At 41.7% G+C, this 14,019-nt stretch overlaps 1 protein-coding gene across 1 annotated transcript; it reads left to right on the forward strand.

Annotated features, from left to right (window-relative positions):
- The first annotated feature begins 12,106 nt into the window (after positions 1–12,106).
- LOC107798129 (protein JINGUBANG-like) lies at positions 12,107–13,760 on the forward strand. The gene has a single exon (XM_016621090.2). It carries the CDS (start codon positions 12,192–12,194, stop codon positions 13,497–13,499), a length of 1,308 nt encoding a protein of 435 aa, XP_016476576.1. The 5' UTR covers positions 12,107–12,191; the 3' UTR covers positions 13,500–13,760.
- The last annotated feature ends 259 nt before the right edge of the window (positions 13,761–14,019 follow it).

Here is a 14,019-nt window from a genome sequence, read left to right on the forward strand (position 1 = left end):
CTTCTTACACGTGTGCCATCAAGGGCAATGATTTAGAAGACGATGAAATCGAATCTGTTTTGTTAAAAAAATTCGGAGAGACCCTCTACGAGGGGGCAATGATTTGGTATCACAACCTACCACCAAATTCCATAGACTCGTTCGCCATGTTAGCAGATTCTTTTGTGAAAGCACATTCCGGCGCCATAAAAGTCACAACAAGGAAATCAGACCTCTTCAAGGTAAGACAAAAGGATAACGAGATGCTGAGGGAGTTCGTATCTCGTTTTCAAATGGAACGAATGGACTTGCCACCAGTCATAGATGATTGGGCTGTTCAGGCTTTCACTCAAGGTTTGAACGAGCGAAGTTCGACGGCTTCATGACGATTAAAGCATAACCTGATCGAATACCCAGCCATCACATGGGCCTACATGCCCAATCGGTACCAATCAAAAATTAGGGTCGAAGATGATCAATTAGGGTCTGAACCCGCTATTTGAAGGGATACTAATCGAGAACGAGGTCCGATCGGGGATCGATACCAACCGTACAATGGAAGCCACAGTGTCAATGAATCGAGTTATAACCTCAGGCAAAATAACAAAAGAAGTGACCGAGGTCAAGGGTCCCGAGGGCTGATGAACAGAAGTAGGTTCGATAGGCCTGCCGGATCTAAGGAGGCACCTCGGTTATCGGAATATAACTTTAGCATTGATGCATCCGCCATCGTTTCGGCTATCGGATGTATCAAAGACACTAAATGGCCTCGCCCCATGCAGACCGATCATACCTAGAGGAATCTCAATCAAATGTGCGAATATCATGGCACCCATGGCCACAGAACGGAAGATTGCAGGCAACTAAGAGAGGAAGTAGCCCTGTTATTCAACAAAAGGCACCTTTGAGAATTTTTGAGCGATAGAGCGAAGAACCATTTTAAAAACATGGATTTCAGCAAGCAAAACGAACAAGAAGAACCACAGCACGTCATTCACATGATCATCGGCGGCGCCAATACCCCTCGGGGACCAGTGCTTAAACGTACTAAGATATCGATTGTGAGAGAAAAGCGATCTCGAACTCAAGATTACACACCCATAGGAACTTTGTCCTTCAATGATGAAGATGCAGAAGGAGTCATACAACCTTATAGCGATGCATTGGTAATATCCATACTCATGAATAAAACTAAAGTTAAGCGTGTGTTGATTGATCCAGGTAGCTCGGCCAACATCATCAGATTGAAGGCCGTAGAATAGCCCGGCCTACAGGACCAGATCGTACCCGCAACCCTGGTTCTAAAAGGATTCAATATGGCATGTGAAACCACCAAAGGCGAGATAATTTTACCAATAAATGTTGTCGGAACCATCCAGGAAATGAAGTTCCACGTGATCGAAGGCGACATGAGATAAAACGCCCTTTTCGGAAGGCCATGGATCCACAACATAAAAGATGTACCTTCGACCCTACACCAGATCCTCAAATTCCCAATATCGAGAGGATATTAAACAGTGTACGGAGAACAACCAGCCGCAAGAGAAATGTTCGTCGTCGAGGAAGCAAAACCAATATCCTCGCCTTAGCCAGGAAAGGAATCGGGCTCAGAAGGGGAACGAGATACCAAATAGCAATCACAGACATTGGAATTGACCCAACCAGATAACCAAAAGATCGAAGAAGATGATGATCAGAGGATCCCTCGATCCTTCATGATTCCCGATGACTCCGACGCCACCAAATCAACGATTGAGGAACTGGAGCAAGTCACACTAATCGAGCGCTGGCCCGAACGGAAGGTATACATAGGAACGAGGCTGAGCCCCGAACTCAGGAAGAAACTTATTCAATTTCTTATTGATAACATTGATTGCTTTGCCTGGTCCCATTTAGGTATAATAGGGATCCCACCGGACATAACGACGCATCGGCTAAGCTTGGACCCTAGGTTCAGACTAGTGAAGCAAAAGAGAAGAGCCCAGTCCGAGGTAAAGCACGCATTCATAAAGGATGAGGTAACCAAACATCTTAAGACGGGGTCCATTCGGGAGGTGAAATATCCCGAATGGTTAGCCAATGTAGTTGTAGGGCCTAAAAAGGGAACAAACTTAGAATGTGTGTGGACTATAAGGATTTGAACAAAGCATGCCCCAAAGATTCTTTTTCGCTGCCCAACATCGATCGCATGATCGATGCCACGGCCGGCCACGAGGTCCTCACTTTTCTCGATGCCTATTCCAGGTATAATCAAATCCAGATGAACCCGGAGGACCAGGAAAAGACCTCATTTGTCACTAAATATGGAACATATTGTTATAATGTGATGCCATTCGGGCTAAAAAATGCAGGGGCTACTTATCAACGCCTAGTAAATAAAATGTTCAAAGAACAAATAGGTAAATCAATGGAAGTTTATATTGATGACATGCTAGTTAAGTCCCTGCGCGCAGAGGACCATTTGACCCATTTGCAGGAAACGTTCGAGATTTTGAGAAAATACAACATGAAGCTCAACCCCGAAAAATGTGCTTTCGGGGTCGGTTCGGGCAAGTTCCTCGGCTTCATGGTGTCAAATCGGGGAATCGAGATTAACCCCAATAAAATCAAGGCCATCGAAGACATCACCATCGTGGACAGCGTGAAAGCTGTACAAAGGCTAACGGGACGGATTGCAGCTTTAGGCCGATTCATTTCGAGATCATCATATCGAAGTCATAAAGTTTTCTCTCTGCTAAAAAAGAAGAACGATTTCTCTTGGACCCCGGAATGCCAACAGGCATTAGAGGAACTAAAACGATATCTATCGAGCCCACCACTACTTAATACTCCAAAAACAGACGAAAAACTTTGCTTGTACTTAGCAGTATCGAAAATTGCAGTAAGCGGTGTCCTAGTTCGGGAAGAGCAAGGTACGCAACTTCCCGTTTATTATATAAGTCGGACCTTAGGAGAAGTAGAAACTAGATATCCCAACCTAGAAAAATTGGCACTTGCACTGATAAGCGCCTCTAGAAAGTTAAGACCGTACTTTCAATGTCACCCCATATGTGTATTAACCACTTACCCGCTTCGTAATATTTTGCACAAGCCTGAACTATCAGGCCGATTGGCCAAATGGGCCGTCGAACTCAGTGGGTACGATATCGAATATCAACCCCGTACGACCATCAAATCTCAAATTTTAGCAGACTTCAAGGCCGATTTCACGCCAACCCTCGTACCCGAAGTCGAAAAAGAACTCATGTTGAAATTGGGTACGTCATCGGGTATGGACCCTTTTTACGGATGGGGCTTCGAACGTGAAGGGTTCCAGTCTAGGCATAGTTTTAAAGCCACCTGCGGATAACACTATTAGGCAATCTATTAAAACTACCAGGTTGACTAACAACGAGGCCGAGTATGAGGCCATGATTACAGGTCTCGAGCTAGCTAAAAACTTGGGAGTAGTCATTGAAGTCAAATGCGACTCTTTGCTGGTGGTAAGTCAAGTAAACAAAACCTTCGATGTTCGAGAAGATAGAATGCAAAGGTATTTGGACAAACTACATGTCACTTTGCACCATTTCAAACAATGGACTTTACAGCATGTTCCATGAAAGCAAAACAGTGAGGCTGATGCACTTGCAAATTTGGGATCATCGGTCGATGAAGGTGACTTGAGCTCGGGGACTGTTGTTTAACTCTCGAGATCCGTGATCGAAGAAGGTCACGCCGAGATAAATTCTACGAGCTTAACCTGGGATTGAAGAAATAAGTATATTGAATATTTAAAGAACGGAAAGCTACCATCGGACCCTAAAGATTCAAGGGCCCTACGGACTAAAGCTGCTCGATTCACGTTGGCTTCAGATGGAACGCTATACCGAAGGAAATTCAATGAACCATTGGCAGTATGCTTGGGACCAGGAGATACCGATTACATCCTACGTGAAGTGCATGAGGGCACTTGTGGGAATAACTCTGGTGCCAATCCATTAGTTCGAAAAATAATCAGGGCAGGGTATTATTGGATCGATATGGGCAAAGATGCGAAGGAATTTGTTTGAAAATATGACAAATGTCAAAGGTTTGCACCAATGATCCATCAACCCGGAGAGCAACTTCACTCAGTCCTATCCCCATGGCCATTCATGAAATAGGGAATGGATATTGTCGGCCCTCTGCCATCGAACCCAGGTAAAGCTAACTTCATTTTATTTATGACTGACTATTTCTCTAAATGGGTTGAAGCACATGTGTTTGAGAAAGTAATAGAGAGAGAAGTTATAGACTTTATCTGGGATCATATCATATGTCAATTCGGGATACCCACCGAAATAGTATGTGACAATGGGAAATAATTTATCGACAACAAAGTGACGAAATTCTTCGAAGATCACAAAAAAAGAAGGATATTATCAACAGCGTATCACCCCAGTGGGAACGGACAGGCCGAATCAACGAACAAAACAATCATTCAAAACCTAAAGAAGAGGTTGAACGACGCTAAAGGAAAGTGGAGAGAAATCCTACCCGAAGTCCTTTGGGCATATTGAACAACGTCAAAATCTAGTACATGGGCAACCCTGTTCTCCTTAGTATATGGATCTGAAGCCTTGATACCAGTCGAAGTCAGTGAACCCAGTGCCAAATTTTGATACATAACAGAAGAATGAAATAACGAGGCTATGAACACTAGCCTCGAATTATCGGACGAAAAAAGAGAAGCTGCTCTCGTCCAATTGGCCGCCCAAAAGCAACGAATCGAAAGATACTATAATCGAAGAACCAAGCTCCGCCATTTTAAGCCTGGGGACTTAGTGCTAAGGAAAGTCACCCTCAATACCTGAAATCCGAACGAAGGAAAACTAGGACCGAACTGGGAAGGACCATATCAGGTTCTCGAGAACGTCGGAAAGGGATCATACAAGCTCAGCATTATAAACGGCAAACAACTATAAAGCAATTGGAATGTGTCACATCTAAAATGATACTACTGCTAAGGTACGACCCTCCCATATTCATTTAAACTTCAAAACTAACCCCTGCAGAAGTCTGATCAGGAGCTAAGATGGATCCTTCAATACGAAGCCTTAGATCTGAAAGCACGTATTACATTCTTTTTCCCTTAGACCGGTTTTATCCCAAATGGGTTTTTCGACAAGGTTCTTAATGAGGCAACCAATGATCGTGTTACACTTACAACAGTATCCGAGGCCTCTTTACAATCGACCTCGAATACTGGGGGGAGGGGGCATTAGCCCTCAAATATATCAAGTTCTGATCCAAGAAAGTTATTTCGCAACAACGGGGTTCCAATAGGAAAGGTTATAAGATCCAAATGGTCAAAACGAACCATGCTCATGTAGTTGGCCCGAACCCAGACGCGAAACATGAACACATGTATAATGACTTGCAAAGAAAGTTCTCCTCTTTACCGACATCTTATATCCAAGAAAAATTCCTCTATTTGGAGATTTATTACGCAAACAGAATTAAGATAAACTCGACAACTAAGCCTACGGGCTACTTTTATTTCGAGTTCGAGCAAGCACTCACTCGACCGTTACGCCTATGGGCTATATTACTTTGAGTTTGAATCATTCACTCGACGACTAAGCCTACGGGCTGCATTTATTTCGAGTTCGAGCAAGCACTCACTCGACCGTTACGCCTACGGTCTACATTACTTCGAGTTTGAATCATTCACTCGACGACTAAGCCTACGGGCTACATTTATTTCGAGTTCGAGCAAGCACTCACTGGACCATTACGCCTACAGGCTACATTACTTCGAGTTCAAATCATTCACTCGACTACTAAGCCTACGGGCTACATTTATTTCGAGTTCGAACAAGCACTCACTCGACCATTATGCCTACGGGCTACATTACTTCGAGTTCGAATCATTCACTCAACTACTAAGCCTACATGCTACATTTATTTCGAGTTCGAGCAAGCACTTACTCGACCATTACACCTATGGGCTACATTACTTTAAGTTCGAATCATTCACTCGACTACTAAAGCCTACGGGCTACATTTATTTTGAGTTCGAGCAAGCACTTACTCGACCATTATGCCTACGGGCTACATTACTTCGAGTTCGAATCATTCACTCAACTACTAAGCCTACGGGCTACATTTATTTCGAGTTTGAGCAAGCACTCACTCGACCATTATGCCTACGGGCTACATTACTTCGAGTTCGAATCATTCACTTGACTACTAAGCCTACGAGCTACATTTATTTTGAGTTCGAGCAGGCAGTCACTCGACCATTATTCCTACGGGCTACATTACTTCGATCTCGAATCATTGACTCAACTAATAAGCCTAAGGGCTACATCACTTTAAGTTTGAATAAGTGCTCGCTCGGTTATAGACGCTACGAAGTCCAAATTTGATTAAGTTGTTTAAATCCTTATGAAATCTTTCATAAGGCATTAATAAAGTCTTCACAAGACCGGAAACAAAAGAGAAGCAAGTCGGCAAAAAGAAAGGGGGATATTTCTATATACAAAATTGTTTACATGATTGATTACAACGTAAAAATTAAGTACTAAGCTTCCTGGTCATCCATAGGAGCGGTCTCTTCTCTATCGGGCTCCCCCCCATTCTCGGATCCGCTCTTACTCCCATCGTCATCATCATTGTCATCATCATCGTCATCGAAAACCAAGGCTTCAGCGTCGGCTTCGAGTTCTTTGGCCCTTTTTATCTCTTCAGCGAGGTCGAAACCACGAGCATGGATCTCCTTGAGGGTTTCCCTCTGATATCGGCACTTAGCAAGTTCAGCGACCCAATGTGCTCAAGTGTCGGCGGTCTCGGCTGCCTCTCTTGCTTGGACTTGGGCAGCTTCAACATCGGCCTGATAGACGGCCACAAGTGCATCCGCATCGGCCTTTGCCTTTTCGGCATCAGATTCGGACTTGGCAAGTACAGAGGCCAACCGAACCTCGAGATCCTCTATTTTTCTCGCTTGAACCAGGCCTTTTTCCTTCATTCTTTGAAGTTGGGTTTTGGCCGATGATAACTTGGCTCGAGCAATTTCTTTCTCTGCAGCAAAGCGGTCCATACCTTCTTTCCACTACAAATACTTTGCTTTTATCACATCGACCTCCTCATGAAGCTTCCCGATCATCTCAATTTTTTGCTACAACTATGAGACCGAAAAATTAGCCATCGTTCTGGTATCAAGCCCATAGGCTTTTAAAAGTATCATTACCTGCTCAGACAGATCGGTCTGATCTCGGTAAGCCTTGGCTAGCTCAGCTCGGAGGTATTTTATTTCCTCTTCCATTTGCCCTAAGAGAAGTTTTAGGGAGTTTCTCTCCTCAGTAACCCGTTGAAGGTCGGCCTCGTATCGACGCAGCTCGTTTTGGGACCGAGAACGTGCTTCTCGATGAACTGCCGCTGCCTGCAAATAAACAAGAAACGAAGTTAGAAACGAAAAGTAAACATGAAGGTAGTACCAACAAAATAATTTTAAGGCTTACCTGATTCAAAGCCTGCTGCACCCCGTGAAAAAGATCTGATTCATCACTAGTACCGGCAACGTCCTCGATACCGGTAAATAGTTCACGAAAAGGATCCTCTCCATCATGAGGCCTGTCTAGATCGAGGGCCCCCAAAGCTTGGGCTTCCCGAATCACCCCTGCAGAAAAAGCGGGGAAAGTGGGCGAGTCTTCGATTGCTGCTGCCCCAAATGAATCACTTGGAGCATTCTCTTCGGTTCAAAGGGATTCAAGAGGGGCCCCTTCAGACATATCCCCCATCTGTTGGCTCCGATGGGATGCGTCTTCGATCTCCGACAACTCAGGGACTCCGCCCGAATCTTTCTCCGGTATACCCTCAGCTCGAGGCGGAGCCTCATGAAGCATCATCGATCCAGCTGCCGATGGGGCATTGGTTGTTCTCTTCGTTCGGGCCACCAGCGCAGACCCATCATTTTCTTTTTCTTCATCATCTTCATCCCTTAGACGCAAAACTAATTCTACGGTCAAAGGAATAGCATTCTTGTTCGGCTTACGAGCCGTCCTCTTCTTCGGTTTTGGATCTTCGGGAACGGAGGCTCTTTTCCTTTTATTTTCCTTCACCGGCTTTGGGACAGAGGCCAAAGTTTCTTCCTCGATGGATAAGGGCCTCAAAACTGCATCTTTGCCCAAACCTGCATATGGAAAATCTTATTAGAATATTTGGAAGGCATCTCGTTCTAATTATCAAAGAGTACGATAAAGGGTCTTACCGTAATTTTTGGCCTCCCATCGATCCTTTGACAAATCACGCCATGAGCGTTCGGCGTATGTGGTGGTCGAAACAAGAGATCGCACCCAGTTCTTGAGATCGGGAACTGCTCCGGGCATTCAGGGTACCGCTGCATCACAAAAAGAAGAGTATCGATGAGAAAAGAAATGAAAGAACAAAATAGAAGGAAGTAACAGCAAGATCACACTTACGTTTCATATACCACTCCTCGGGAAATGGCATCTTTTCGGTCAGAATCAGGTCCGATGTCCTCACTCGAACGAACCTGCCCATCCATCCCCGATCCATGTCCTCGTCAATGCTCGAGAACATAGCCTTGGTAGCCCGACGCTGAAGTTTTATTAACCCTCCTCGAAAAAGTCGAGCATAGTACAATTGGATAAGATGGTCAAGGGTGAACGGCATCCCCTCGATTTTGTTCACAAAGTATCGGATCAAGATAACGATCCGCCAAAAAGAAGGATGGACCTAGCATAGGGTTATTTGGTATTGACGACAAAAATCAATAATAACAGAATCGAGGGGACCTAACGTGAAAGGGTAAGTATACACATTCAAAAACCCTTTTCACATAAGTGGTGATATCTTCATCAGAAGTAGGAATTATTATTTCTTTTTTATCCCAATTGCAATCTTTCTTTAGCTGTTTGAGGTGCTTCTCGGCTATCGAACACATGTACCTCGATACTAGATCACATCGGCCAGGGACCGATGAGCCTTTATCAACCTTAAAATCAGAATTAAGAACACACGCCCCGGGAACGCACTCCTCAGGCCGTGCTTCTGCCGACGTCTCATCGGCGGCACACTATGAAGATGAAGCCTTCTCTTTCTGAGGAATGGTTTGTGACGTTTTCGCCATTTTCGAATTCAAAGGTGAGAAGTAGAAGAAAGTGACAAAGATTTGGTAAAATTGAATGGGGGCTTTTCGCAAAGAGAAATCACGGATTACTGGGTAAGCCAGAGAAAACGAAAAGGGACTTGAGAAATTTGGAAGATTGAAGAGGTAAAAGTGATAAATGATAAAAGAAAGGGTTATTTATAGGTTTAAGCAATGGCGGTTCAGTATTAGCGATGGCCGATCACCGTCTGACGCGCATTAAATGCCTTGAAAGACTAAATCGACGGGACAAATATTACGTACGTCATGATCGAGCCCGATGAAGACGTCAACTTATAATTCGATCGAGCCGTTGAAAAATCATATCGTTTCTCACCACATTCTTCCTGAGAAATGAAGGGACTATCTGTATACGGTCGAAATAAATTTTGGCCTTCGTACGTCTGATCGAGTTCGAAAGATAATCGATCGAAGTGAGACCTCGAGATAGGCTCCGAAGATGGTACAAACAAGCTTCGAATCCTAGGGGCTGATCAATGTCGAGTTCGATATCATTGTCAAGCTCGGATCCAAATCGAATTATGATGCAAAGTAAAACTATCAAGCTTATGATCCAGAGACCGACCAACATTGACCCCGAATCAATTCGTGAGCTCGAATCAGAATCGAGCTCGAGCCAAGATCGAGAGCTCGAGTCAGAATAGAGCTCAATCCAAGATCGAGAGCTCGAGTCAAGATCGAGCTCGCAGACAAAAGCCGTTGCAATCCCACTAGAGAGAATCTTGACAGAAATTATGAAAAAGCTAATTTATTGTGGGTCTCCTACTGAGTATTTTTAATTATGTTTAGAGCAAGATCCCTCTACTATAAAGGGCATGGTTATCATTTCTGTAGAGGGAGGTTTTTTTCAGGCTTATATTATAATCAAAACACTATATTCTCCCATAGTAAAGAATTGTTCTTTCAAGCTTCTTAAATTGATTCTACTTGTTGAGTCCTAAAATTCATCTTCTTTACAACCATATCTATTTTGCATTCTTTGCAATCTATATTTATATTTCTATTTATCCTTACAATTTGTATTAAGTTGCGCCACATATTCTTAGAACTACGTACAAATTCAACTCCATCCGTTTTTCGAGTAAACAAAACTATAATATATTTTAGTAAATCAAGTGCCAAGAATGTTTACCCGTAAAACGGTACAGTTAAATTTGTGACGTGATTTATAGAAAAACGAATTAATTTGATCCAAAAAGTGATAAATAAATTAAATAAAATATAAGACTTAGCATTGAAATCGAGGTAAGACAGCAAACAGCTTGGTTCCGGGAGCAAGGCTTTCGAAGACAGCAATAACAATATCAAAAGACTGAAAATAAAGTATTATTGAGATTAGAATAATGTGTAACATAAGTTTGTCAGAATTTTCGTCGCTCTTACAATGGTTGTTGAAGTCACTATTTATAGCTACACCTAGGGAACAAGGTCCTAGGATCAAGCCCCTCTTAAATGACAATTATGGGAGTCATTGATGAATATATAACTGCAGGCCATGAATGACAAAATTCTCTGTAACAGATTGTGTATTTAATACTCAGAAATATTCTTCATTGAATGTCATCAGGTGGCAAATATTATTTGTCTTCGTCAGCAATGTTCCCATCGGGGTCTGCCCGGTGCCAATCGAAGCTGCTGTCCTCGGTCTTGATTTTCACCTGCTTCATCTTCCGTCTGTCTCCGGTTCCACTTGTCGCTTTATTATTCGAGTATTTAATATGAACCGGTTTTACCCTATACGAGAATATACCCCCACCCCCAACCCCAACAAAGGGACACAAAAACTTTTTGGTATATATCCGAAAATCAGTCCTTAAATTTAACTTGTCATGATATCTATTAAATTTTGACATGTAGTATCTTGTATCAAACTCAAACAAAATGGAGGATTTATATAACTGCGAGCTTTGTGAGAAAATTCCCCACTAGCATTCATGAAATGTAACGTTTTACCCTTGTTTGATGCTCTCCTTGCCTTTTCCTTTCATTCCCTTTGAGCCCGTGAACAAAGACTCGCATTAAAAGTTAATAAGAAATATAATTAAGTTATATATCACACCCAAGCATCTTTGGATTGACTTAGTCAACAAACTGGTATCATATTGATTGTTCGGTGAGAGGAGAGTTTGAAGACGAAAGATAGTAGCTCTAGTATTGAAGCTAATGAAGAGCTAAAGAACAAGACCAAACGGAAACGAGCAAGTTGTTAATTCTGCCTTCTCTCTAGTTTTGATATGCACATATATAAGAAGAAGCTTGTATGTCTTGGTAGTCATAAATACTCTTAATGGTCTGAGATATTTTAAAAAATACCGTGCGGGTTTGACTCAAACAGAAAAATATCATATGATTTTAAGAGTATTTTTATGATGGCTTAGCTAAAAATACCTTCGAGCAAAAAGCAAAAACAAAGACAACTCAATTTAAAAAGTTGGAGGTAATGATCTTATATGTGTACTTACAATTTGAACAAATTTATAATTACTTGTGTTATTGTTCACTAATCTCATATAAAAAGAGTTACTATATAACTAAAATAATATTTATACTAAACTACACACCAAAACTCCCATAGAACTGTTGTGTGATACACAAAATTTAAATGTGTGGTCATGTTAATTGCATCTGGTCCCACTCTCTTGAAATGAAAAGCTAAAATAGTGCCGTATATGCGCAACTTGAAGAAGTTTTATGTTAAATGTCTATGATTACATTTTCAATTCATAAACAAAAATTATACTCCATTAGACTAATTCATTTTAATAATAATAAAAAGTTAAATAATCAAGAATAACATGAACAATGGAGTACTCCCATTTGCAACTTGTTGAATTTTAAATAATGAAAATATTTTGAACAAGAAAGTGGGACAAAGAGATGGCAACTGGCAAGTTAGAAGATAGAGAGAAATAGGAAAAAGACAACCAACCACAACTCCCATAAGTCCAAGTCAAGACTCTATATATTTCCACCTCTTTCTAAAACACACACACACAGAGTTAATACACACACATTCTTTGCTTATTCTATACCAATTTCTCTTCACTGTTTAGCCGGCACAATGAAATTCCGATCTTGGCTTGCAACTTGCTCCTCCTCCGTCACCACCGCCGACGACCACCCTATTCCGCCTCCAAAACTCCCATTCTCCGACGATGCAAGCAGTTTATTTTCCGACATAACCAACAGTTCACCTATATCAGTAATTTCTCAAGCAACAAACAATTCCCTTGGTAGCTTACAAAGCAACCTCTCCCTTTTAACCTTACCTTCTGTCCCTTCTCTCCAAAATCTCTCCACCGGTACCTTAAACCTTGTAATCTCAGCTCGCTGCCTGAATTCTCTTAATCCCCGAAACACCCATGTCACTTTCCTCGCTGTCCACAACAATCTCCTTTACGCTGCTTCCTCCAATGAAATCAATGTCTTCGAACTCACGAATTTCACGCTCATCGACACTTTCAACGGCAAAGACCCTTCTAGCGGCTCGATAAAATCAGTGGCTTTTCTTAATGGTAAAATTTTCACCGCCCATCAGGACTGTAAAATCCGGGTGTGGAAACTGACACCAGTTAAGCAGCATAAACTAATGGCGATACTCCCAACACTTGAAGACCGGTTACGCAGATTCGTTTTCCCTAGCAGCTATACAAATGTAAGAAGACATAAGAAGAAGCTATGGATCGAACATCACGATGCTGTTTCTGGATTAGCAGTTAATGAAAAATTAATGTGCTCTATTTCGTGGGATAGGTCTTTGAAAATTTGGAGCGGGTCAGATTTACGGTGCACTGAATCAATTAGAGCACATGATGATGCCATAAACGCTGTTGTGGTAGGTAAAGATGGGACGATTTTTACAGGTTCTGCTGATAAACGGATTCGAGTTTGGGGTAAACCATATGGGGAGAAAAATTCAAAACATGGTTTGATTGCTACATTAGAGAAACATAAATCGGCGGTGAATGCATTAGCATTAAGCTCTGATTGTTCTGTTCTATTTTCAGGCGCGTGTGATAGGTCGATATTGGTATGGGAAAGGGAAGACAGTGCTAATTACATGGTGATTACTGGTGCATTGAGAGGTCATACGAAAGCGATACTATGTTTGATCAACGTCTCTGATTTGTTGTTCAGTGGATCGGCGGATCGGACGGTGAGGATTTGGACACGTGGTATTGAAGGACAGTTCTGTTGTTTAACGGTTCTAGATGGTCATCGGACACCGGTGAGGTCATTGGTGGCGGCCGCGGAAACCAGTGAATCTGACGGTGGTTCTGTGAAGTTGTTTAGTGGAAGTTTTGACGGAGAAATTAAAGTGTGGCAAATTGGGGTTTCTAGTTCAAGTGGCAGTCCTTTGAAATCATGATATTTTTTTTTTTTTATAATGTAAAAAAGAAAAGAAAAACAAATTACATACTAACAAGTTATAGATCTGTTGTTCCTTGAAAATTTAGAACTTTGGTATGTTAGTAGTGAACTAGGAAGTTCACTACTTAGGGAATGGTCAAGAAACTTATTTTTGGGCAAATGTTCAAGGCTTATAAATCTTGAGTGTTTTTGTATAGTATTTTATTTTCCATTTTATACAATATTTGACAAATTTATCATCTATCAATTTTGATATCAATGTTCAATAATCTCTCTTATACAGTAACTGAATTATCCGATAATGCAAATTAATATAACAGTCTTCATTTATTTCGGTAACTTATATATATTGATAGTGTAAGAAATTTTTATACGGTTTATATATGTTAATTTGTTTATCAGAGATTATTAATCTTACTTTTGATCGGTGTAGTAATTTAAGTGATTTGATACTTGATAGTGCATCTTTTTAGGCGCCAATGTTATAGGCTCTAAATTCTAAAGAAAAAAAAAGAGTA

The sequence above is a fragment of the Nicotiana tabacum genome, chromosome 15 (assembly GCF_000715075.1).
Source record: "Nicotiana tabacum cultivar K326 chromosome 15, ASM71507v2, whole genome shotgun sequence".
Taxonomy (NCBI): Eukaryota; Viridiplantae; Streptophyta; class Magnoliopsida; order Solanales; family Solanaceae; genus Nicotiana; species Nicotiana tabacum.

Bases quoted from the DNA above. Each gene is read 5' to 3' on its own strand.
- LOC107798129 (XM_016621090.2), top strand. From the start codon at position 12,192: ATGAAATTCCGATCTTGGCTTGCAACTTGCTCCTCCTCCGTCACCACC.